The following is a 22416-nucleotide window of genomic DNA, read 5'->3' as shown; positions in this document are numbered from 1 at the left end:
AAGGATGAACCAGACTTGTGGAGGTCCTCAATTGTTTTTCTGAGGTCTGGGCTGATTTCTTTTGATTTTCCCATGATGTCAAGCAAAGAGGCACTGAGTTTGAAGGTAGGCCTTGAAATACATCAACAGGTACACCTCCAATTGACTCAAATGATGTCAATTAGCCTATCAGAAGCTTCTAAAGCCATGACATCATTTTCTGGAATTTTCCAAGCTGTTTAAAGGCACAGTCAACTTAGTGTATGTAAACTTCTGACCCACTGGAATTGTGATACAGTGAATTATAAGTGAAATAATCTGTCTGTAAACAATTGTTGGAAAAATTACTTGTGTGATGCACAAAGTAGATGTCCTAACCGACTTGCCAAAACTATAGTTTGTTAACAAGACATTTGTGGAGTGGTTGAAAAACGGGTTTATTGACTCCAACCTAAGTGTATGTAAACTTCCGACTTCAACTGTACATTATCAAGCATTTCACACGTTATCCAGATACTGACTGTTAGCACTTGGTGGTCTATAGCAGCTTCCCACCAGAATGGGCTTTAGGTGAAGCAGATGAACCTGTAGCCATATTACTTCAACAGTATTTAACATGAGATTCTCTCTAATCTTTACAGGAATGTGGTTCTGAATATAAACAGCAACATCTACACCACTGGCATTTCTGTAAATGTTATAACCTTGTATTGCTACCACTGTATCACCAAAGGTATTATCTAGGTGAGATTCAGAGATAGTCAGAATATGAATGTCATCTGTTACTAGCAAATTATTGATTTCATGAACCTTGTTTCTTAAGCTACATATGTTAACGTGGGCTATTTTGAGCACTTTTCTTCTGGGATGCTTACTTGTTTTCATTGCTTTACTGGGAAGCTTAGCGGAAGTAGATATTCACATGTTATTTATGTTAGTGCAGAGTGAGCTGCACACAGTGGACTTCCTATTAGGGCACACTGCCTCAGTGCTAACAGTATAAATCTGGTTCATAGGCACATGATTACTGCATACAATAGCTGTAGGATCAGCAGAGGCATTCAGGGCAGTTAGAGGGACATAATTTAGGTTACTTACACCAGGGGTGTTGGTAGACAATGTAATGTACATTTGCTGAAGCATTATGACAACTGCATCACAATGGTAGGGATTAGCTGAGCTGGGCTTGGGTCATTGATAAGTCGTTGTCTCAACACAGCCTTATAATGCTGTGAACGGATCCAGGAACCCAAATGATTTGGGTGGATCCCATTCTCCTTATAAAACGTGTTTTGTTTCCAAAAGGTATCGAAATTGTCAACAAAAGTTACACCCATTGAGTTGCAATAATCACGTAGCCAGTTGGGAAGAGAAAGAATCCTGCTAAAGCATTCAATGCCACTATTCAGAGAGGGCACAGGGACAGATATGATGGGTATTTTGTTAGTGTCTAGCAGAGAGTCAATCAGCTCTTTAAAATCCAGTTTCAACTGTTCAGAGCTGCCCTTCATAATGTAACTAAAACCCACATGGACTACGATAGAATCGATTTCTATGTCCTGACGTAGTACATTCGGGAGCAGCTTAGTAATGTCATTTACTGAAGCGCCGGGATAGGACATTGTTTTTGCACCAGGAACGGTCACATGTCAGCAACTCACTAGTGTCTGAACACACACAAATCCTATTTGGTCACTTGTAACTTGCTGTTTGGACAGTCAGTATAACAAAAACAGATTTTAAAAACAAAACTGATTTCAGCATTAAGTCCTGCAGTGAGAACAAGGCTTTTGAGCAGGAGTCTCCAACCCTGTTCCTGGAGAGCTACCCTCCTGTAGGATTTCGCTCCAACCCCAGTAACTAACCTGGTTCAGTTTATCAACCAGCTAATTATTAGAATCAGGTGTGCTAGATTAGGGTTGGAGTGAAAACCTACAGGACAGTAGCTCTCCAGGAACAGGGTTGGAGTGAGAACCTACAGGACAGTAGCTCTCCAGGAACAGGGTTGGAGTGAAAACCTACAGGACAGTAGCTCTCCAGGAACAGGGTTGGAGAGCCCTGATTTAGAGGCATAGCTAGTCTTACTACACATATTTTCACATTTGAAAAAAAAAGAACACATAATATATATATCTTAAAATGTTTAAAAAGAGTATAGAGACCACTGGTGATGAACTAGGCTACACATTACCAGACATTGTCCTCAGGGTACTTCTCATGGTAGATAACGTCAGATCTGGCATTATATCACTAAATAATAATGATTCAAGAATTTTTGTAGCAAGAAACATGGCTAAAGCAATCAATGTGATTTCTAATGGCTTTCTACTGTGATTTATAATAAACAGGAACACATTTCTCATCCTTGAAGTCGATGGCACGGCACTCACTAATAATAAATTAGCAAGTTAGGTAGTCTAACAGGCAGTGCCTGCAGTAAAGAAACAAAGTGAATGTAATTTTTTTTGCAGCAAGAACAGATTAAAAAAACACAAATGGTTTGGGTCAGAGGTGACACAAAACGAAATTAGTGGCTAGGTCACCGAAGAAAGTTGTGACCCACAGCACTAAACCATCACAGAGGTCAAACTGAGGTCTCCATCCACCTCCAGGACGTTGACCTGCTGGAGGAGGGTGTGGCGGTGTTTGTAGTTGCTCGTCTGATTCCCGTTGACCACTATCTTGTAGCACTGAGCCTCACAGTAAATAGACAGCTGAAAAGACCAAACTAGCCATATTAGTACTCAGTCTCTGATATAAAGAGAGAAACAGTCCAGCATCTTTAACGTGGATCATCTCTCTAATGAATGTCATGCCACAGTGAGTGACTAAACCAGCAAGGAAATCAGTATCAGGAAAGGGCTTAGCTAGACAGAAAGATAAGTGGCATGCTTGGTGCTGAAACAATAAATAATTATTCATCCTTGAAACTGAGATTGTATACAAGCTGCGTCGTGTAACGCCAGTCTTAGATGAAAGTGGATGGTTTACCGTGAAGGCCTGGCCCCTGTGGAAGGGCATTCCACCAGAGCGCTCCTCCTTTCCCCACTGGTCTCTCAGCTTGGTGTTGCGTACCACTAGGGTCTCGTCAAATCGGGGGTTGTAGTGCAGCGCAATCCCAGAGTTGCACAGTAGGTTAACGTGGAACCTATAGGCAAGGGGAAAAGGATAAGATCAGTGTTGGGGAGAAACCATGACCGGAGAACTGCTATAGTTTCACCCTCCAGTATGTTTTGTAGGCCTACCTCTTTCTAAGCCAAGGACTAATTGACACACACTTGCAATACCATGGAAATGAGGTGAACTAGAATTGCTAAATTTCTTCTATGCTTTTTTTCATTTAAATATACAGTACCAGTCAAAAGTTTGGATACACTTACTCATTCCAGGGTTTTTCTTTATTTTTACTATTTTCTACATTGTAGAATAATAGTGAAGACAGGGCGGCAGGTAGCTTAGTGGTTAAGAGCGTTGTGGCAGTAACCGAAAGGTCGCTGGTTCTAATCCCCGAGCCAACTAGGTGAAAAATCTGTCGATGTGCTCTTGAGCAAGGCACTTAACCCTAATTGCTCCTGTAAGTGGCTCTGGATAAGAGCGTCTGCTAAATGACTAAAAAATGTAAAACTATGAAATAACACATGGAATCATGTAGTAACCAAAAACGTGTTAAATTATATTTTGATTTGATTCTTTAAAGTAGCCACCCTTTGCCTTGATGACAGCTTTGCACTCTCTTGGCATTATCTCAACCAGCTTCATGAGGTAGTCACCTGGAATGCATTTCAATCAACGGGTGTGCCTTGTTAAAAGTTAATTTGTGGAATTTCTTTCCTTCTTAATGCATTTGAGACAATCAGTTGTGTTGTGACAAGGTAGGGGTGGTATACAGAAGATGGCCCTATTTGGTAAAAGACCAATTCCATATTATGGCAAGAACAGCTCAAATAAGCAAAGAGAAATGACAGTCCATCATTACTTTAAGACATGAAGGTCAGTCAATACGGAACATTTCAAGAACTTTAAAAGTTTCTTCAAGTGCAGTCGCAAAAACCATCAAGCTCCATGATGGAACTGGCTCTCATGAGGACTGCCACAGGAAAGGAAGACCCAGAGTTACCTCTGCTGCAGAGGATAAGTTCATTAGAGTTACCAGCCTCAGAAATTGCAGCCCAAATAAATGCTTCACAGAGTTCAAGTAACATACACATCTCAACATCAACTGTTCAGAGGAGACTGCGTGAATCAGGCCTTCATGGTCGAATTGCTGCAAAGAAACCACTACTAAAAGGTCACCAATAAGAAGAAGACTTGCTTGGGCCAAGAAACACGAGAAATGGACATTAGACCGGTGGAAATCTGTTCTTTTGTCTGGAGTCCAAATTGGAGGTTTTCCGTTCTAACCGCCGTGTCTTTGTGAGACGCAGAGTAGGTGAACGGATGGTCTCCGCATGTGTGATTCCCACCGTGAAGCATGCAGGAGGAGGTGTGAAGGTGTGGGGGTGCTTTGCTGGTGACACTGTCTGTGATTTATTTAGAATTCAAGGCACACTTAACCAGCATGGCTAGCACAGCATTCTGCAGCGATACACTATCCCATCTGGTTTGGGCTTAGTGGGACTATCAATTGTTTTTCAACAGGACAATGACCCAACACACCTCCAGGCTGTGTAAGAGCTATTTTACCAAAAAGGAGAGTGATGGAGTGCTGCATCAGATGACCTGGCCTCCACAATCACCCGTCTTCAACCCAATTGAGATGGTTTGGGATGAGTTGGACACCAGGGTGAAGAAAAAGCAGCCAACAAGTGCTCAGCATATGTGGGAACTCCTTCAAAACTGTCGGAAAAGCATTCCAGGTGAAGCTGGTTGAGTGAATGCCAAGAGTGTACAAAACTGTCATCAAGGCGAAGGGTGGCAACTTTGAAGAATCTAAAATATGAAATATATTTTGATTTGTTTAACACTTTTTTACTACATGATTCCATATGTGTTATTTCATAGTTTTGATGTCTTCACTATTATTCTACAATGTAGAAAATAGTAAAAATAAAGAAAAACCCTTTAATGAGTATGTGTGTCCAAACTTTTGACTGGTACTGTATATATGATTTTATATTGTGCCTATAACTCCAGGGGAAGTGTATTTCTCACTGTTGTTCCCCGTTACTGTAAAGACAATAAGGCAGGATCAGACCTATTGGCATTGGGGTTAACCACTCCCTGGATGTTGATGGTGCGTCCAGGGTGGAGTCCACCATTGATCATGTTCTTGTATGGAACAGCCTGGATGAAAATTGAAGATTTGAATGAATCACTCATTATGACCAGTAGACATTGATGCGATAGAACAACTAACTAAATTTGCTCAGCAACACTACAGTACAAGCAAGAAAGTAGAAGGTCATTTCCAAAGAATGGTGGCTGGACATATGGAGGAGGGGCCTGTGAGGAGCAAGAGAGGGATCTTGACTGCATGTTAATTACAGTACTACATTTCCCTGTAAACAGGTTACTGTATATTTACTATAACTCTGTCACAATCTGCCTAAAGACAATGACAAGGGTTACACTCACAGAACGATATAGTCAGTGTACAGAATATGAACTTTAGTGATCTTAAAATTCCCCATCACAGGCACTATCAGTACTACTAAGCATAAAACTTTGGGTTATGGTATGTAACCCCGGTTCTCTGAAGGAGATGAGGGAGACATATCACTATGGGACATGCCGTCTTTTGTGGGACTTTGGTTGAAGCCTTATTCAATCACACCTAACAGGCCAATGTGAGCTTTGTGGGTGTACGCCCCTCGTGTCTATAGAAACACCCTGCACTGCTCTAGTTTCCTCATTCTAAGAACTACCTCTTACACGAGTTGTGCAAGAGGGGAAATCTGGTGAGACATCTCCCTCATCTCCTTCAGAGAACCGGGGTTAAATGCCGTAACTCAAAGTTATCTTTCAGTCGACTCGGTTCGACATCTCACTATGGGACACTTGCAAAAACACCCTGATTGCCAATAGCCTGTTTCCTGAGAAGCCTTTTGTGGTACATGGTAATGTACTTGATCCAACCTACTCAGCTCCAGCGCCAAGGACTGTGTGCAGTAACGTCCAGATGATAGAACCTCACAAAAGGTGAGGGGAAGCCCAACTAGCCGCCACACAAATCTCCAAGACGGAGATGCCTCCTGAACAGTGCCCATGACGTGGCAATTCCTATAGTGGAATGTGCACGGACACCCAGTGGAGACTGCAATTCCCGACAACTGTACGCCTTGGCGACAGCCACCACTACCCGATGGGAGCGGCGTTGTTTGGACCAAGCCCTACCCTGAGCGGGGTGGCAAAGCAAACAAACAGTTGGTCACAATTCCAGAATGGCCTAGTCCTGTCCATGTAGATGCGCGGTGTGTGCACCAGACACAACGTGTTAAGGCCCCACTGCTCTGGAGAAGAGAACGGCGGAGGGGAAGAGGTCAGGGGCTTGACTACTAGAAGTCATGGGAATGACCTTAGGAATGAACGCAGCGTTAGCACGTATTCATAACCTTTGAGTAGTTGGGGGCAAACAGTGCATGAAGGATGAACTGAGTGCACATGAAGGTCGCTAACGTGCTTGGCTGTGGCCAAGGCGAGCAACAGGGCCATCTTATAAGACAGTCTTAAGTTCCACTGTCTCCAGGGGTTCAAAGTGATCGCCTGTAAGTACATCCAGAACCAGCGCCAAGTCCCATGATGGGGCAAGTGGCTTGGAGACCGGATGGAGACCGCGCGCTCCATTCATAAAACGACGGTTGTCGTCTCACCTAGTCCTACATGGCAGGCTAATATCGCCGCCAAGTAGACCTTAACGGTGGAAAAGGCATTGCCCTTGTCGAGCAATTCCTTTAGGAAGGAGAGAACGGCTGGAAGGGAACACTGAAAGTGGACCAACTCACGTCTCTCACACCACCTCTCAAATACCCTCCACTTCAGGTCGTAAAGACCTCTTGTAGAAGGGGCTCTGGCGCTCTGAATTGTGGCAACCACGTTCGGAGGCAAGCCCACGGAGTCTAAGTTGGACCTCTCACGGGCCAGGCCCAGAGATCCATCAGCTCCGGATGAGGGTGGAATATTTCACCCTTGGCAGTATACCGTATTTTACGATATACCAGTATTGATGGACGGACCGGTTTGGGTTTTTACTTTACCTTCTATAACGATATTTGAATGTTTGGTTTGTTAAATGTGATACGCCGTGTGTAACATCCATTTTTATAGTTTACTTCACTACTTGAGTCCTCTCTCTCTCTCTCTCCACGCCACTTTCCACACAGACCTAGCAAAGCCCCGTCACTCGAGGAGAGCATTTGTTGTTCCTCTATCACGAGACACTTGCATTCAGTCTGCATGGCCAATTCAGCAGATGCAACAATGTTGATGACGACATAGGAATACGCAAAGCATGAATATGTTAGCTACATGAAGTAGCGAAGGGAAAACATTCAATGTAGCCAAAGATTTTAGGGTCCCCTAGGAAACACTTACCAACAATTTGGTTCCTAATCTGTCACAATAACTCCTCCCTGGCATTTTCATTCGTTGTCATGTCAAACAACACTGTATTCAAAGTGCCAAATATTATATTCTAACTATAGAATTAGAATAATCCTTATATTTCCATGATTCCAACAGTTCACCCAAGTGTTTTGCTCTAAAAGTCAAATAGCAATTGCAACATTTGGTTAAAAATAAAGCCTAAATTGTTTGCCCATATCATGCAACCCTATGTGGCAGTGTGGAAATTATCTCAAATGAGTGCAGGAAATGCAGAAATTGTTAAATTTGTTGTATTTAACAGTTTAAAACAATCAGAATGGAGAAAGACCCATTGAAATCACTTAGAATGTATGTTTTGCCACCCTAGTGTCACGCACTACACATAAAGCAAATTTTGAACTTTAATTATTAAAAAACATAAAATACCATAAAATACTGTCATACCGTCCAATTTTTAAAAATACTGTGATATCATAATTTGGCCATATCGTCCAGCCCTCCAGGAGAGGTATCAGGATGAGGGATAGACCGTTCGCTCTCACTCTATCCAAAGTAGGGGGAGGATCAGGCCCACTGGAGGGAAGGCGTACAGAAGCACGTCTGGCCACTTGTGGGCCAGCACGTCCATGCCTAGAGGAGCATTGTGATCTCATGCGTATAGATCGTGTTGTCCTGCGATGCGTACAGATCGACAGCAGGCCTGCCGTAATGCCCCCACACCTCCTTGACGACTTCGAGATGAAGTCGCCACTCCCCTGGTTGGGGGTTACCCCGCAACAGTAAATCCACGGCGGAGTTTAGTCTGCCTGGCACATGTATTGCTCTGAGAGACAGATGTTCGCTGCTCCATAGCAAGATCTCTCTCGCCAGAGAGTGAAGTTGACAGGAGCGCGTTCCTCCTTGGCGGTTGACATACGCCACCATGACGTATTGTCCGACCTGACCAGGACATGTTGGCCCTGTAGGAAGGGCTAGTAACACAGTGTAGAGCTCGAGAATGTTGATATGGGCTGTACTCAGAGTCTGTTCACCTTACGCCCTTCGTGGACTGCCCCCCCATCCCTGTAGTGATGCATCCGTTGTCTGTACTTTGCACATGAAGACTCTCCCAGTAGGGCAGCCCCGCATCAAGAGGGATGGTCTCTCCAGCAATGAAGTGCCGATAGACACTTTGCAGAAAGAAGCACGCGCCTGTGGGGAGAGACTGGTCCAAGCGGAGTGAGGTCACCCAACGCTGGAAGCCTCTCATGAGGAGGAGACCAAGCAGAACTACCACAATCATGGAGGTCATGAGCCCAAGAAGCCTCAGACACATCCAGTACGTGACTGATGTTGCCGGGCAAAACACTGAGGCAGTGGCGAAAAGCTGTCGCTCTCTCCATGGTGAGGGATGCTCGACAGGCTACAGAGTCCAGAGACAATCCCAAAAATATTTTCTGCTGGGTCGGTAAGAGCGAGCTTTTGGCACAATTTATCCTGAAGCCTAGAGCAAACAGCTAGGCTGTGTGCTCCGCTGCCTGAGCCAGGGTGTCCGTGCAGATCAACCAGTCGTTGATGTACGTCAGGACTCTTAAGCCGCTCTCATTTATCTCCCGAGTGGCGCAGTGGTCTAAGGCACTGCATCGCAGTGCTAGCTGTGCCACTAGATATCCTGGTTGGAATCCAGGCTCTGTCGTAGCCGGCCGCGACCGGGAGACCCATGGGGCGGCGCACAATTGGCCCAGGGTAGGGGAGGGAATGGCCGGCAGGGATATAGCTCAGTTGGTAGAGCATGGCGTTTGCAACGCCAGGGTTGTGGGTTTGATTCCCACGGGGGGCCAGTATGAAAAAAAAAAAATAATAATAATGTATGCACTCACTAACTGTAAGTCGCTCTGGATAAGAGCGTCTGCTAAATGACTAAAATATAAAATGTATGAAGGGGGGCTAGGGCAGCTTCGGCACACTTCGTGAATGTCAGTGGGGCAAGGGACAGACCGAACGGTAAGGTGAGATAGTCGCAGGCTATGCCCTCAAAGGCGAACCTTAGATATCTCCTGTGTGAAGGTGACTAGCTACAATTGCGATGTGACTAGCTAAAATTTGTGGGAACTTGCTTTTAGCGGGATGCTAAAGCAGTGGAGCTAGCTAGCTAACAACAGCAATTGTGTGTAGGCCAGGCAACAGGTGTACTGTAGCTAGCCAACGACAAAAATCACTGCTAACAAGCTAACAGAGGTAACAGCTAACTGCTGAAGTTAGCAGACTTACTGAAAATAAGCCATTCAACGCTCTGTGGTGGGGTGGTAACTGCTTAACAGGCAAGTAACCAGATAGACTCATGAAGATGTGAAGAATGAGGAAACCAGAGCAGTGCAGGGTGTTATATAGACACGGGGGGTGTACACCCACAAAACTCTGATTGGCCTGTTAGGCGTGATTGAATAAGGCTTTAACCAATGACCGACAAAAGAGGGCATGTCCCATAGTGAGATGTTCGAACCAAGTCGACTGAAAGAGCACCAACATCTAGAGACTCTGAAAGACAGTGAAAGGAATACAAATCACAGATCTGACAAAAAAAATGTAAATGAGTCCGATAACCAAGAAGTGGTTGGCCAATAAATTATCATTATTGATTCAGATCCAGATTAACTCACTGGACGTCCTGGTTGTGCGGGAAATCCCAGATGAGAAGGAAATCCCGGGTGAGGAGGGAATCCCGGGTGAGGAGGGAATCCTGGTTGTGCTGGAAATCCTGGTTGTGCTGGAAATCCTGGTTGTGCCGGAAATCCCGGATAAGGTAATCCTGGTTGTGCCGGAAATCCCATATAAGGGAATCCAGCTTGTGCCGGAAATCCTAGCTGTGCAGGAAAGGCGGGCTGAAGGACATTACATCACTTAATATCAGTTGAACTGTCTTCAAATTCTCTGTCCATCTAATATGTTAGGTACTACTCACCGCAGGGTTCTGAAAGGCGATGGAGGTCACCTCCACTTTCCCCTCGACTGAGATGGTGTCCACGGCGTAAAACGGGATACGGTGCTTGAAGGTCATGAAATGGTTCCCATTCGCATTCAACTGAAGACAGAGAATAGAGAACGACCATGAGCAGAGTCATTATTGACCTGAGGACAGTGAATGAGAGAACAAGTGTCACTCACAACTATTTAAGTTATTTTCCAGCCAATGAATTGAAATCCATTTTAACTCCTAAACAGACTAGAATAAATAGTCACACTGTAAAATAGATAAAAAGAGAATAAAGATACAATACATAACATATAATTTCAAGAAAACAAGAGTGAACCACCATGTTAGATCATGAGTCACGGACTTCATTGGAATCATGGGGGAGCTCTGTAAGCATAATCTTTTACAGTCACAGACTGAAAAGGTTCTTGTGTAGTCGGAATGTACATATGTAGGATCTTAATTTGATCACTATTTTGTTGCTGAGAATTTTCCTGCCTACAGGAAATGTTAACTTTTCTGCGCAGATTCAAAGTGTATTCAAGGTTTAAAAAGGCTTCTGTTTGTAATTTCCCCTTAAAAAATGTCAGACTTAATTTGCCCTAACGAAAAATGTATCAAGCCCATTAATTATAATAATTCACATTTCCTGTTGCTGCAGGATTATTTTCCTGCTGTAACAAACTGGCTCAAATTAAGATCCTACATCTGTATCCTCCATATACGATCATAGGGGAGGGTTTGGGTGACCTGGAAGGCGTCCCTCTGGACGGTGATCACGAGGCTGAAGCCGGAGCCATGCTGGAAGGGGGACTGCTGCTTTCGCTCCTCTGTCCCCCATCTGGACTGCTGCAAGGTGTTGGCCACCACATATCCAGGGTGACTGTCATAGCGTGGGTTGAAGTGAAGGGCAATGTCGGCCCCTGCCCTAGAACCACACTTCAAATTCACATGGAACCTGAGAAAGTGAGAGTGCAAGAGAGAGAGAGAGAGATCATGTGGTTCCAGAGATGTTAAACAGTTCTCCAAAGTTTTGAATCTGGGCAGAAAATGTATAGTAGGAATTATCTGGACTGGAAATCACCCACTGAATCTCTCGAAGACAGAATAAGGAAATGTGTTATCAAATCTTATATAGGTGAGTGGTGACCCACCTGTCCGCCCCATGGTGAACTCTCCCAGTAATAGTGATGGTCTTCCCCTCCTGAAGCCCACCTTGGATAGAGCCGGTGAAAGGGAGTCTCTGGGACAGATATTGAGCAGAATCATTGATGATAAACTGAATTGAATATGAATGGATAAATGAAATGAAAACAACTATTATGTAGGATGGAGGCCATTGACTCTTTCCTCTTTAATACATCCACTATAACTGCTTGTGTGGTAATAGGCCTAGGTAGCCTTATAACATAAATGTTAAATTGGCACAATAGCATAGCATGAATTCATACTATGAATGTCTAGCTATGGATCTATTGATTTTAGCATTAAATCTGTGAACAGAAAAAGGCAGACTATAACTGTGAAAATATAATATTACTGAGAAGCAGATGGGAGCGCATTTTGATTACCATATTTGACCGTAAGTAGACGGCCAACTCTCCTACATTTTAAATAACACAACAAATCACATAAATGGTTATAATAAACGTACCGGATTATAAAAAGGCTCCTGGTTATAAAATGCCATTTCGACAAATCTCACTGTAAATCGAAGCGTCTTCTCAGTTGCTCAACTCTCTCCTCTGAGTGAATTTCAGAGAAGTTTAGTTTCGTTTTTTCGTGCATTGAAGGGGACGGAGGAGGAAGTTACAATGTAGCCTAGTTTACAATGCCCTGATTAAATTGACTTTTTTCCCCTAGGGAATAACGTTATCTCTCTCGAAATATATCTGCTGCATTTGCGCAATATCGGTCTTGCCCTAATTGGTAGGCCTACACATAAACTTATCAAGAGACGATGCGCGCCGATATATTTTTATGCTTTTTCAATAATTAACCAGCAATCACTCAACAGTCAGGTGATGTTATCGAAGTTGACTCAGAGTTTGCTGTGTATAGAGGTCAGTTTGTCTCCACGCACGCACGCTAACATCACCATGTAAAATGTAATCCTAATGGCGCCTTTTTAATTTCTAATCATTTCTTATTCCATATCCTAATTAATTGCCCGACTGTCACCTCAAACCGAGACAACTAACTGTAAGCTACCACTGTCCTTTAGACCAGGGTTCTTCAATTCCAGTCCTGGAGGGCCGAAACACCTCTGTTTTTCATCCTCTCCTTCTAATCAGGGGCTAATTCAGACCTGGGACACCAGGTGAGTGTAATTAACTACCAGGTAGAAATAAAAAACAGAAGTGTTTCGGCCCTCCAGGACCGGAATTGAAGAACCCTGCTTTAGACACTTACATTTGTCTCTCCTGGATTCGGTGAGGATCTTTCTAATTTTGGTGTTTTAGTAATAATGCCTTAAATAGACACACATGTATTTGTATTTGTCTCAAAATGTTCTAGAAGAGAAATAACCATGTATTACGTTTGTACTGACATTTTGCACATACTGTATATTGCACTACACACTTTTTGATGTAATCCTGCATATAGGTAGCAGAAGTGTATTGGGACCACCAGAAGACCACCATTGTCTCGGTCATCATGGGAGTCATGAACATGTCTGTTCTCTGCATTTCCTCTTGCTCCTGGGAACTGGTGAGTCAGGTGACACACATATTTGAGGTCAAAGTTTTGAAACCCAGATTGCCCCTTTAAATCAAATCAAACACTTGGAAATAAATCAACTGTATAAATGGTGTCTAGTAGAAATTGTGTGCTTGTTATTTAGCTGCTTGAATCCTTAATGTAAAGTGATCCCTTTTTTGATCTAACTTATATTACATTCAAACTGTTGTAAGCATTCCAAAACAAGACACTGAACCAAATTACTTGAGTTTAGTTTTATTGGCTTTCACTGAGGAAACCAGAAACACTTTTAGTGTAGCCACAATCTGTACAAAAATATAAATTCTTATGACATAAAAAACACCAACCCATCTTTAATGTACAATTTGTTTACACAGTGTTTGTGGGGGAAAAAAGTGTTTTAAAGCTCTACATAATTAGATGTGAAGTACCTATAATGTAACGTACAATGTAATATAAAGACTTTGTACACATAGTAAAATAAATGTTATCTGTACATTAAATAAAACAATTCTATATATACGTATATATCAGATACATTTCTTTGTTATCACTGCTAACATTCAATCACTGCAGTCTTTCACAGGGTTAACCTCTGGATGTCCAGCACATTACATTCAGCTACCAATCAAACAAGCATGCACACATGTCCCTATACACACACACAGGGCATGCTGACACAGGCACACAAAGAGTGCATATGAGGCAAATCAACATTTTACATTGAACCTCATATTATTACTTCCTCTTGCATACATGCGAGAGAGAGAGAGGGAAAGAGAGCGTGAGAGAGGAAAATTTAAAGAAAGCGGTTAGACTAGACTGTTTGCATTAGCCACTACTACTACCAAAATGTCAATACATGAACTGCAGTTAGTCCAAGAACAAGAAACTAACAAACAACCCATTATGGTACATTAAGCAAGTTGACAAAGATACATGACTCTATATATTGGTTACTCTATTGGCTGTGATACCAGTTGATGTCCTTCTGCAGGGTAGTCCATTCCTCTGAATCTAATACCAAACAGGCTATTCCTGATGATTGATAAGCACAAGTAGCCACTGAGAGATGTGTTATTTGTATATGTAGGGGCAGCGAGACTGCAGGCCCTGACTGCAATGGTCCCGCAGGCAATGATGATGAACCCAGGGCCTTCACACGGAGAGAAAGGAGTGAAGGATGATGGGACAGATCAAGGAGAGGAGCGGAGGAGGGATGATTCAACAGGAGAAGATGTGCACGGAGGATGGAAAAAATAATATGGGGAAATAAACATTGGTGTTGGGGAGGGGGTTTGAGGGGGTTGGCAGTAAAGAGGAGGTGGAGAAGGAGGAGGAGGGGTCCAAGGGAGACAGGGAGGGTGAAGAGGAGCAGGAACAGGTGAAGTCAGTCAGTGGTCATCCAGGAGAGAGCAGCAGCACCCAGAGAAGACGAGAGGGAGGGAGGGAGTGAGTGAGACCCAAACAGAGATGTCAAGAGAGAGGTATGACAGAAATATTCACAGAAAGGGGGACACAGGAGAGGTGGGACACTCAAGCCTCCAATCACTGCCCACAGAGATGGACAGCATGGAGACAGGGAGAAGGGTAGTGGGTGGTGCTATTATAAAGTATCCTCTCTTTTAAAACATGGACAGATTTAGGGAACCAAAACAATCAGCTCTGAAATGAACAGTCACAAACCAAACAGTTTCAACAGGCTATTTCACCTTTTGTCCTGTTCAACCTTTACTTAAAAATGATCACATTTCTATCTTTTAGCAAAGATTCTCTATTGAAGACAACATTTCTTCTCACTGTATAAAGCTGGTGATTTGCATCACAGTCATCCCTTTTAGTTATTTAAATCAAGAAAACATACAGTAGGCCCAGGGTTGTCAGAGGGCTACCCCCCTCCACCATAAACACATTATTCACACACTCATACAAACACCCCATGTTCTCCTGGCTCCATCCAATGTGACATCACTGGAGGGACAGGGATCAACAGGTACATTGTGAGCCATGAGTGAACCCAAAGCCATCAGAGTGGCATCCCCATAGACGTAGGAGAAGTATCATAAATATATACAGTGAGTATATACAGTATATCTCGAATGGGATCCTGGTCTTTAGGATACATACTCGGCTGACTTCCAGAAGTGTCCTGGGTGGGAGAGCCTGCGGTTGAGCTTTGGCAGCTTCTCCAGCATGTCAGTCAGCTGGGTGAAGGAGGGACGCTCTTCCGGCTTGAAGGACCAACAGGCAGACAGAATCTCCTACAGGACAGGTGGTGGGGGGGGTATTTATCTAATCCTACATCCATCATTATAGCTATACACACAATGTAGATAATAATCCATTCAAAGGTTTTGGCACTGGTGTCAGTCTGTTTTATGATATCACTCGCACACTGAGAATAATATTGTTTGGTTTATTATCATGTCAATACAGTACACTAAGCTTCCCAGAGGACATCACACTGTCGCAAACTGCTTTTTGACCTTTAACCTTACCGTGACCTCCTTTCCCAGGCTGACCTTTGCCAGGACCTTCTTGATGCCCTCTCCGCTGCCCACCTGCCAGATGGTGGCCTCTGCCGGCTGGTTGGTGAGTGGCCAGCCACGGGCCTGCAGCTCGTACCAAATGGTGCTGGGGATTGAAATATACTGTATGTTAGCCCCTCAGTCCTAACCCTTTATACAAACAGCATACACCTACTCACACATTCATTTCATGGGGAGCCACATTTCAACCGATTAATGTACAGTGGGGAGAACAAGTATTTGATACACTGCCGATTTTGCAGGTTTTCCTACTTACAAAGCATGTAGAGGTCTGTAATTTTTATCATAGGTACACTTCAACTGTGAGAGACGGAATCTAAAACAAAAATCTAGAAAATCACATTGTATGATTTTTAAGTAATTCATTTGCATTTTATTGCATGACATAAGTATTTGATACATCAGAAAAGCAGAACTTAATATTTGGTACAGAAACCTTTGTTTGCAATTACAGAGATCATACGTTTCCTGTAGGTCTTGACCAGGTTTGCACACACTGCAGCAGGGATTTTGGCCCACTCCTCCATACAGACCTTCTCCAGATCCTTCAGGTTTCGGGGCTGTTGCTGGGCAATACGGACTTTCAGCTCCCTCCAAAGATGTTCTATTGGGTTCAGGTCTGGAGACTGGCTAGGCCACTCCAGGACCTTGAGATGCTTCTTACGGAGCCACTCCTTAGTTGCCCTGGCTGTGTGTTTCGGATCGTTGTCATTCTGGAAGACCCAGCCACGACCCATCTTCAATGCTCTTACTGAGGGAAGGAGGTTGTTGGCCAAGATCTCGCGATACATGGCCCCATCCATCCTCCCCTCAATACGGTGCAGTCGTCCTGTCCCCTTTGCAGAAAAGCATCCCCAAAGAATGATGTTTCCACTTCCATGCTTCACGGTTGGGACGGTGTTCTTGGGGTTGTACTCATCGTTCTTCTTCCTCCAAACATGGCGAGTGGAGTTTAGACCAAAAAGCTCTATTTTTGTCTCATCAGACCACATGACCTTCTCCCATTCCTCCTCTGGATCATCCAGATGGTCATTGGCAAACTTCAGACGGGCCTGGACATGCGCTGGCTTGAGCAGGGGGACCTTGCGTGCGCTGCAGGATTTTAATCCATGACGGCGTAGTGTGTTACTAATGGTTTTCTTTGAGAATGTGGTCCCAGCTCTCTTCAGGTCATTGACCAGGTCCTGCCGTGTAGTTCTGGGCTGATCCCTCACCTTCCTCATGATCATTGATGCCCCACGAGGTGAGATCTTGCATGGAGCCCCAGACCGAGGGTGAGTGACCGTCATCTTGAACTTCTTCCTTTTTCTAATAATTGCACCAACAGTTGTTGCCTTCTCACCAAGCTGCTTGCCTATTGTCCTGTAGCCCATCCCAGCCTTGTGCAGGTCTACAATTTTATCCCTGATGTCCTTACACAGCTCTCTGGTCTTGGCCATTGTGGAGAGGTTGGAGTCTGTTTGATTGAGTGTGTGGACAGGTGTCTTTTATACAGGTAACGAGTTCAAACAGGTGCAGTTAATACAGGTAATGAGTGGAGAACAGGAGGGCTTCTTAAAGAAAAACTAACAGGTCTGTGAGAGCCGGAATTCTTACTGGTTGATAGGTGATCAAATACTTATGTCATGCAATAAAATGCAAATGAATTACTTTAAAATCATACAATGTGATTTTCTGGATTTTTGTTTTAGATTACGTCTCTCACAGTTGAAGTGTACCTATGATAAAAATTACAGACCTCTAGATGCTTTGTAAGTAGGAAAACCTGCAAAATCGGCAGTGTATCAAATACTTGTTCTCCCCACTGTATGTCTCTCCAAAAATCCAGTATTGTTTGTTTTGAGCTAAATTTTCTAAAAGCATTCAGATGTCCTATATTTAAGTAAATGCAGTATTATTATGGCAGGATGTAAGATAAGTGGTGTGCACCCAAAGGCGTAGACGTCTGCAGTGTTGGAGAAAGGCAGGCGGTCCTCATGGTTCCCAGTGCCCATCCTGCGGACGACCTCAGGGGCCAGGTAGTAGATCCAGCCATGAGGGAGCCTCAGCTCGTTCTCTCGCCTGGACACACACACAGACACAGATCCAGACACACAAACAGACACCCACAGATGGACTCAAAAGGTGTAGAAGTATACTCCTCAGTGTTTAACTTTTTAAAAAGTGTGTTTTTGCTTACCTCTTGTGGTACTCTTGTACCACTCCGGATATTCCAAAAAGACCAAAGTCTGTGATTACCACTTTGTTTGTGTCATAGAACACATTCTTGGACTTCAGGTCCTTGTGAACGATTCCTTTAGCATGAAGGTAGCCCATACCCTGAGGAAGAGGTCAGAGTTGAGTCTCTTTCAGTGAAAGGAAATGTAAGCTACTTACAATTCAAGAGAAGTCGAGTAGTACCACACCTTAACAATTTCCTGAGCGATCTGCCTTGTCTTGTTGATGTCTAGCGTGTTTTTGGCATCTCTTACAACAGAGAATAGTGTCCGACCTTTGCAGAAACTGAAAGAAACAAGAGGAAATGTCAGGGGGGAAAGGGAGTGAAAATATAACACTGGATCAACTCGTTTTTCAAAACAAAGCCTTTCCTGGTTTCCTCGTCTGTTAAACCAAGACACATTTAATACCTCTCATAGATTGATTCACGGGTTCCAGCTTTTCCCTACTCAACTCCTCTAACCATCCCCACCTCCCTTTTCCCCTTCCCTCCCCCTAACCTGGTGATGATGGCGAGGTGTGGTGGGGCCATGCAGGCCCCCATGAAGAGGACCACGTTCTCGTGGCGGGTCTGTCTGTAGTTCATCACCTCCTTCTTAAACAGCTTCAGGTGGTCCTGGTTATTACCATCTATCTCCAGCAGCCGGATGGCCACCTCTCCATGCCAGCGCCCCTTATGCACCTTCCCCCAACGGCCCTGGAATAGGGAGGTACAGTATGGGTACTTGTGTTATTAGCTACCTTGTAGCCTATTTTTTTCTGTTCCTGTTCAAGGAACTCTAATTGAGTCCATTGGCCTTTATTTTTAAAGGAGACATGCAGATACCAATTCACTTTGAATATGAGCCCTACTACCCCACCTATTTGTAGATATACTCGATGCCTGTCTGCCTGCGTTATATAGCAAGCCACGGCCACGTGACTCACTGTCTGTAGGAGCTAACCATTTTCATGAATGAGGTGGTGTACCTAATAAACTGACCACTGAGTGTATATTTAGCACTATGTAAAGCTGTAGTCATTCACCTTGCCAATGAGCTCCCCCAGCTCCAGCTGCTCGTAGGGGATGTCCCACTCCTGCAGGTACACACTGGTCTGGCTGGCCTTACGGGAGATGGGCCCCTTCCATCGGCCCCCGGCCATCCGGCCCCGGTAGCTGGGAAGGTCCTCTAGCTCGTCCCCATCACACTCTCCGTTTGAGTGGCCCTTCTCTCTGCCCTCCCTGCTACTGTTTCCCTCATCCTCCTCTCCTGGGTATTCCTCCTCTTCTGCCTCCTCTTCCTGAATACACAGAGACAAAGCATGCACAAATTGTGTCATGTCAATCCAAACAAAACATACACTTAGGCCGGTATTCAATCAATTGCAGATTTCTGGAAATCAGTTTCAGAAGTCTATTCGATTTTTTAGCTGATTTATTTGCACACAACAGCACAGGTAGAGAGATTGGAATAACAACTGAAACCAAAACAGAGAACCAATCTTTTAAGTTTTCTATATGGTAAAATGATCATGTCAGTATCATTGCACAACATAATTAACTAGACTAGAGAACTATCACTTGATCAGGTTATGCTAAAGTTATGATAAAGTATTCCTTCTAACCCCCCCCCCCACAAATTTTAAAGTGGTTATCCCACTGGCTATAGGGTGAACGCACCAATTTGTGAGTCGCTCTGGCTAAGAGCGTCTGCTAAATGACGTTAATGTGCCCTTGAGCAAGGCACTTAACCCTAATTGCTCCTGTAAGTCGCTCTGGATAAGAGCGTCTGCTAAATGACTAAAATGTAAATGTAAAATGTAAATGTAATGCTGCTAGGTGGTTTCACCATTGCAAAAAAATTTAACCGTCTTCTCTTTCACTTCTTCAGGAAGTACAGAACAATGCAACCGATTTTGCTGAGTTCTTCAAGGCTAAAATCAACACCATTCGACAGAACATTGTATCCTCCAACCTCAACCCCACTCTGGCTCCTACCCCACAACCCATATCTGACCCTCCTCTAAGTGATTTAGCTCTGGTCTCACCTGCTGCTGTGTTAGAAATCATCTAAAAAAGGAAGACTACCAGTGGCCCCCACGACCCTATTGTAACATCACTGTTCAAAACATGCTCAGTTGCTCTCAACCTGTTCAACAATTCTCTCCACACTGGGCAGGTGCCGTCACTGTTCAACATCGCTGCAATCACCCCCTTGCTCAAGAAACCATTCCTTGATCAAGACCTCTCTAACTACAGGCCTATTTCCAACCTCCCTTTTCTACAGTTAAAGTCAGAAGTTTACATACACCTTAGCCAAATACATTTAAACTCAGTTTTTCACAATTCCTGACATTTAATCCTTGTAAAAATTCCCTGTCTTAGGTCAGTTAGGATCACCACTTTATTTTAAGAATGTGAAATGTCAGAATAATAGTAGAGAGAATGATATATTTCAGCTTTTATTTCTTTCATCACATTCCCAGTGGGTCAGAAGTTTACATACACTCAATTAATATTTGGTAGCATTGCCTTTAAATTGTTTAACTTGGGTCAAACGTTTTGGGTAGCCTTCCCACAATAAGTTGGGTGAATTTTGACCCATTCCTCCTGACAGAGCTGGTGTAACTGAGTCAGGTTTGTAGGCCTCCTTGCTCACACACGCTTTTTCAGTTCTGCCCACACATTTTCTATAGGATTGAGATACCTTGACTTTGTTGTCCTTATGCCATTTTGCCACATCTTTGGAAGTATGCTTGGGGTCATTGTCCATTTGGAAGACCCATTTGCGACCAAGCTTTAACTTCCTGACTGATGTCTTGAGATGTTGCTTCAATATATCCACATAATTTTCCTTCCTCATGACTCCATCTATTTTGTGAAGTGCACCAGTCCCTCCTGCAGCAAAGCACCCCACAGCATGATGCTGCCACCCCCGTGCTTCACGGTTGGGATGGTGTTCTTCGGCTTGCAAGCCACCCCCTTTTTCCTCCAAACATAACGATGGTCATTATGTCCAAACAGTTCTATTTTTGTTTCATCAGACCAGAGGACATTTCTCCAAAAAGTACGATCTTTGTCCCAATGTGCAGTTGCAAACCGTAGTCTGGCTTTTTTATGGCGGTTTTGGAGCAGTGGCTTCTTCCTTGCTGAGCGGCCTTTCAGGTTATGTCGATATAGGACTCGTTTTACTGTGGACATAGATACTTTTGTACCTGTTTCCTCCAGCATCTTCACAAGGTCCTTTGCTGTTGTTCTGGGATTGATTTGCACTTTTCGCACCAAAGTACGTTAATCTCTAGGAGACAGAACGCGTCTCCTTCCTAAGCTGTATGACGGCTGCATGGTCCCACTGTGTTTATACTTGCGTACTATTGTTTGTACAGATGAACGTGGTACCTTCAGGCGTTTGGAAATTGCTCCCAAGGATGAACCAGACTTGTGGAGGTCTACAATTCTTTTTCTGAGGTCTTGGCTGATTTCTTTTGATTTTCCCATGATGTCAAGCAAAGATGCACTGAATTTGAAGGTAGGCCTTGAAATACATCCACAGGTACACCTCCAATTGACTCAAATGATGTCAATTAGCCTATCAGAAGCTTCTAAAGCCATGACATCATTTTCTGGAATTTTCCAAGCTGTTTAAAGGCACAGTCAACTTAGTGTATGTAAACTTCTGACCCACTGGAATTTTGATACAGTGAATTATAAGTGAAATAATCTGTCTGTAAACAATTGTTAGAAAAATTACTTGTGTCGTGCACAAAGTAGATGTCCTAACCGTCTTGCCTAAACAATATTTTGTTAACAAGAAATTTGTGGAGTGGTTGAAAAACAAGTTTTAATGACTCCAACCTAAGTGTATGTAAACTTCCGACTTCAACTGTATCTAAAGTCCTGGAGAAGATAGTGGTAACTTAGCTTCACTCACACCTCAGTGCTAACCAGCTTTATGAAGCTCTCCAGTCTGGCTTTAGGCCTATGCACAGTACTGAGACAGCCCTGGTGAAGGTTGTAAATGACCTGCTCATCTTGATTCTTCTGGACCTCACTGCTGCTTTTGACACAGTAGATCACACCATTCTACTACAGCACCTCAGAGAGAACACTGCCATCGGTGAGACTGCCCTAAACTGGTTTAACTCCTACCTCTCTAACCGCATGCAGTACATCACCCTCACTCAGTGAGGCAAGATCAGTCCAGCATAGCCTGCAGTGTTAGGTGTTAGGACCTGTCCTCTTCCTACTCTACATGCTCCCACTTGGCCAGATCTTCAGACAGCACAGCATCCAATTCCACTGCTACGCAGACGACACACAGGTGTACATTTAAACAAAGCCTGATACAACATCTCCTCTGTCAACATTGTCCAACCATCTGGAGAGGGCAAATCTTGGATGCAGACCAACTTCCTCCAACTCAACAGCAACAAGGCAGAGGCAATGCTGATAGGCATCCCCCAGTAGATCACCAACTCCTGCAGCATACTTGG

At 43.8% G+C, this 22416-nt stretch overlaps 2 protein-coding genes across 3 annotated transcripts in view; both read right to left on the bottom strand.

The window, feature by feature from the left end:
- Positions 1 to 2107: 2107 nt before the first annotated feature.
- On the bottom strand, positions 2108 to 12467 carry LOC121558113 (galectin-9-like). Of its 2 annotated transcripts, none has more exons than XM_041871607.2 (8): positions 12129 to 12467; positions 11629 to 11717; positions 11225 to 11432; positions 10463 to 10582; positions 10161 to 10364; positions 5174 to 5262; positions 2971 to 3127; positions 2108 to 2693 (listed from the first exon to the last, which is right to left on the bottom strand). In XM_041871607.2, exons 1-8 carry the CDS (start codon positions 12162 to 12164, stop codon positions 2547 to 2549), a joined length of 1050 nt encoding a protein of 349 aa, XP_041727541.1. In that variant the 5' UTR covers positions 12165 to 12467; the 3' UTR covers positions 2108 to 2546. The 2 variants fall into 2 exon arrangements, with proteins under 2 accessions (XP_041727541.1, XP_041727535.1); XM_041871601.2 differs by having other exon boundaries at positions 10161 to 10382; positions 12129 to 12466.
- A 949-nt stretch (positions 12468 to 13416) lies between these two features.
- Positions 13417 to 22416, bottom strand: part of LOC121558083 (kinase suppressor of Ras 1) — a 46231-nt gene continuing 37231 nt past the window's right edge. The window contains 8 exon segments of the mRNA XM_041871576.2: positions 13417 to 14333; positions 15305 to 15438; positions 15676 to 15811; positions 17656 to 17787; positions 17906 to 18045; positions 18132 to 18228; positions 18444 to 18640; positions 18970 to 19224. Coding sequence (XP_041727510.2) covers positions 14255 to 14333; positions 15305 to 15438; positions 15676 to 15811; positions 17656 to 17787; positions 17906 to 18045; positions 18132 to 18228; positions 18444 to 18640; positions 18970 to 19224 — 1170 coding nt within the window. The 3' untranslated portion in view covers positions 13417 to 14254.

The sequence above is a fragment of the Coregonus clupeaformis genome, chromosome 5 (assembly GCF_020615455.1).
Source record: "Coregonus clupeaformis isolate EN_2021a chromosome 5, ASM2061545v1, whole genome shotgun sequence".
Taxonomy (NCBI): Eukaryota; Metazoa; Chordata; class Actinopteri; order Salmoniformes; family Salmonidae; genus Coregonus; species Coregonus clupeaformis.
Note: the sequence above shows the minus strand (reverse complement) of the source record. Positions and strands in the feature narration are given on the sequence as shown.